This window comes from Aspergillus alliaceus, assembly GCF_009176365.1.
Source record: "Aspergillus alliaceus strain CBS 536.65 unplaced genomic scaffold BDW43scaffold_108, whole genome shotgun sequence".
Lineage (NCBI taxonomy): Eukaryota > Fungi > Ascomycota > Eurotiomycetes > Eurotiales > Aspergillaceae > Aspergillus > Aspergillus alliaceus.
In genome coordinates, this window is record NW_022474791.1 from 1,213 (window position 1) to 4,376 (window position 3,164).

Consider the following 3,164-nt stretch of genomic DNA (forward strand, 5'->3'; position numbering starts at 1 on the left):
CTGTGTTTGAGTGTACGCAGGCCGCGCAATGCGCGGCCCTAACTACTTGTCTATTTATATAGAAAGAAAATATAGCTATTAATCTATTCAGCTTATTAAGCCAATAAAAGATGGGGTTTTAAAATTTTTCATCAAAGTTCTTTTACTGTATCAAAAGTGGTGTTGCTCTTAAGTATTAAAAAATATATATTCAACTACGAAATATATAATTACAGACAAAAACCTCAATACTGACTTATCTTCTTTTATTTGTAATATAATTATACTAAACTGTATATCTACACTATATATCTTATATTTAACAAGGGGATGCCTAAGAAAAATAGCTAAAGCTAAGGTGTATTTAGTGACAGTACAATATTATGCTACTGACTCATCAATTTATCCATCCTATTTTAGGAAAGGTGCAGGAGATTTATGCAAAAACGGCCGCGGGTTACCCATGCAGGTTTGAGGGCCAGGTGATGGTTAATTTTTTCGACCCGCAAATCTGCGGTAACGGGTCAGCAACTCCAACCCGTTTGTGGGTTACAGCGAGGTGGGCTGGTAGCTCGGCGTGGTCTAAAATTCTGCCCCGAGATTCACCGCCCTTTTTAGACCACGCTGAGCCTATGCCAAGAAAAGGCTCATCATGGTCTAAGTGATTAGTCAGTGTTCTTAGACTATGATGAGACTCTTAGAAGATTTTTAGACCACACTGAGTATATATACTAGGGCTTAATTACCATAATAGACACGGTGTAGCCCTAATAGAATTCCTGAAGAAGAGGAGTTTGAAGAGAGAAGAAGGAAGAGAAGAAGAAAGATTAGATTTATTAGCTAAAAAATAAGTATAAACACAGCCAATATTTTGATTACTTAATTAGAATAGTGAATTATTCATAATATGTTATAAATTCTGCTTGTGTTATTGATATAATTAGCAAATATTGATTATATATATTGATAATACAGTGAATGATATCTTGCAGGTTTATATTTTGGGCATATGCTCAGTATATGCCCTGACTGAGGGACTGGCACTAAGCCAAAAAGGTCAGTGTGGTCAAGCTTTAGTGAAGGGGTTTAACATAGTCTAAAATTTAGTTATATTTTAGTTTTAAACCACGCTGAGCATATGCCAAGAAAAGGCTCATCGTGGTCTAAAAAGGCGGTGGTAGAGGTGGCAGAATTTTAGACCTCGCCGAGGTTTTTTTAGACCACGCTGAGCTGGCACCCGACGGCGAGGTCTAACTATATTAGGATAAACCACACAAGCCACATAAGCCACATAAGCCACATAAGCCACATAAGCCCCATAAGCAACATAAGCAACATAAGCAACATAAGCAACATTGGCAACATAAGCCATTTCGCTGTTTCTCCATTCCTTCAACCCGATTTCCGCGTGATGCTTGTTTGGCACAGATATAAGTCCAGGTTTGCAAGTATTTGAGTCAAAAAGCACCAAGCGAGATCGAACCATCTGCAATCACCACACCACCACACCACCACCACCACCACACGCGGCGCGCAGGACGTCCGTATGTTCCAACATCTATACGAGACAACGGGGCTTGGCCGATCACCGAACTCCAACCCCTGAAGGCTTCGCCCCTGGCGAGCACACTGGGTAACTGCTATCGTCAAGCAGTTAGGACGATGGATTTCTACCTTCTCGTGGTGTCCGGTGTCAGTACCCTCTCATTTGGTGGAGGGGAAGCCAAAAGAATCTAAGTGGTGCGGGTAGGGCCGAGCCGCATAGTTTTCCGTGGGTGACGCGTCCACCCAACCCACAACAAAATCAGAGGGAAACAGGTTATGAAAAACCATCCGACAACTGTCTACTCGATTCGTACTCGAGACCGAAACTGGACTTGCTTTTCCCGAGGGTGTGGTATCGCCTAGACAAAAGACAGGACTCTTCTGTACTTGAACACTCTCTGAGATTGCGAGTCCCCTAACAGCTTAAAAAACATAATTGGAATTGGCGTCGCGCGGCGAGGAAGGATACAATCGGTTGGGCAGTTGATAGAACGAGTCTAAGGAGGGATGGCAGGTGTTCAGTTACAAGTCCCCACCCTCGCCGCTTAACTGGTTATGAACCAGGCCATTCCGAACAATTAGCAAATAGAGAGCAAATTAATTGCCAGAGTAATAGTATCCCTTTGTTATATCTAGTTATTTCATCTTCAGTTCAATCTGTATTGTTGTAAAATTAACGATCTATGATACCTTGCAAGTCTAGGCCAATACGTTTAGATCACCACATTAAGTACAATATCCAAAGACGGCTATAGTATTTTGGCTGCCAATGAGGTACCTCTTCGATATTCTAAATACAGTCATTACTTGTAGCAATCAACAGACACAATACCTCTCAAAACCCAATCAGGGGCTTCGGATGCCAGGTCAAGTTTGACCTGGCCGAGTACTAGGGTACAGGCAACCTTTACTCGCTCACCGCTTGTGTAATAGACTAGGCTAATACCATGTATAACGAGCTTGCTATGATCACCGCAATATTAGGCGTTCTCGTTTTCATTGGCTAAGATTCGCTCACCCCAAGACTGCATAACCCTCAGCCCCCGCTGTGCCAAAGCGGCCGTCTCAGCATGGTCACTTTGGCTAATCTCCTCCAGGCGTCGCCTCCAGAAGAGCCATCTTGAAGTGCTAAAACCAGTGGCCGGGACAATGTGTGCTTCTCCCGCGAGATTACCAATAGTCAAGGACTTAAAGTCCTGACTTGAAAGACAGAGACTTTTAATCTTATAAGTATATAGCTCAAACCAGACTACTGCTGCTGGTAGCAGGTCAGCAATAGACAGTAAGCTATTGTTCTGTTTGTTGTTGATTGCAACTAATGGCCTGCGCGTCTCGAACATATCCTTGAAAATGGAAAGGGCGTAAATGCACAGATCAGGGTCACAGATACTCCATGAGCTGATGCAGGCTATAAAGGCGCTGAGATCATATCACTATTTTACTAATAACTTTGTGGCTGCCTTCCAGGCCACTTGAATCTCCTGCGTGAGGAACAGTAGATCAATCCAAATCTTTTTATTTAAGGTCTATGCCTTCTCTTTAACCTTTAAGTTTATATCTCTGCGAGATAGCATGTCTATTTCTCAGGTATATAAAATTTAACCTGCTAGATAATCCTGAGCGGGATAATCTATATCAGT

The 3,164-nt window shown here is 42.4% G+C and overlaps 1 protein-coding gene across 1 annotated transcript; it reads right to left on the bottom strand.

Annotated features, from left to right (window-relative positions):
- Positions 1-2,504: 2,504 nt before the first annotated feature.
- Positions 2,505-2,864, bottom strand: BDW43DRAFT_317258 (uncharacterized protein; the record flags this gene model as incomplete). The annotated part of the gene is made up of 1 exon (XM_032048497.1): positions 2,505-2,864. The coding sequence occupies one exon, from the start codon at positions 2,862-2,864 to the stop codon at positions 2,505-2,507; it is 360 nt and encodes a 119-aa protein (XP_031893810.1).
- Between the last annotated feature and the right edge of the window lie 300 nt (positions 2,865-3,164).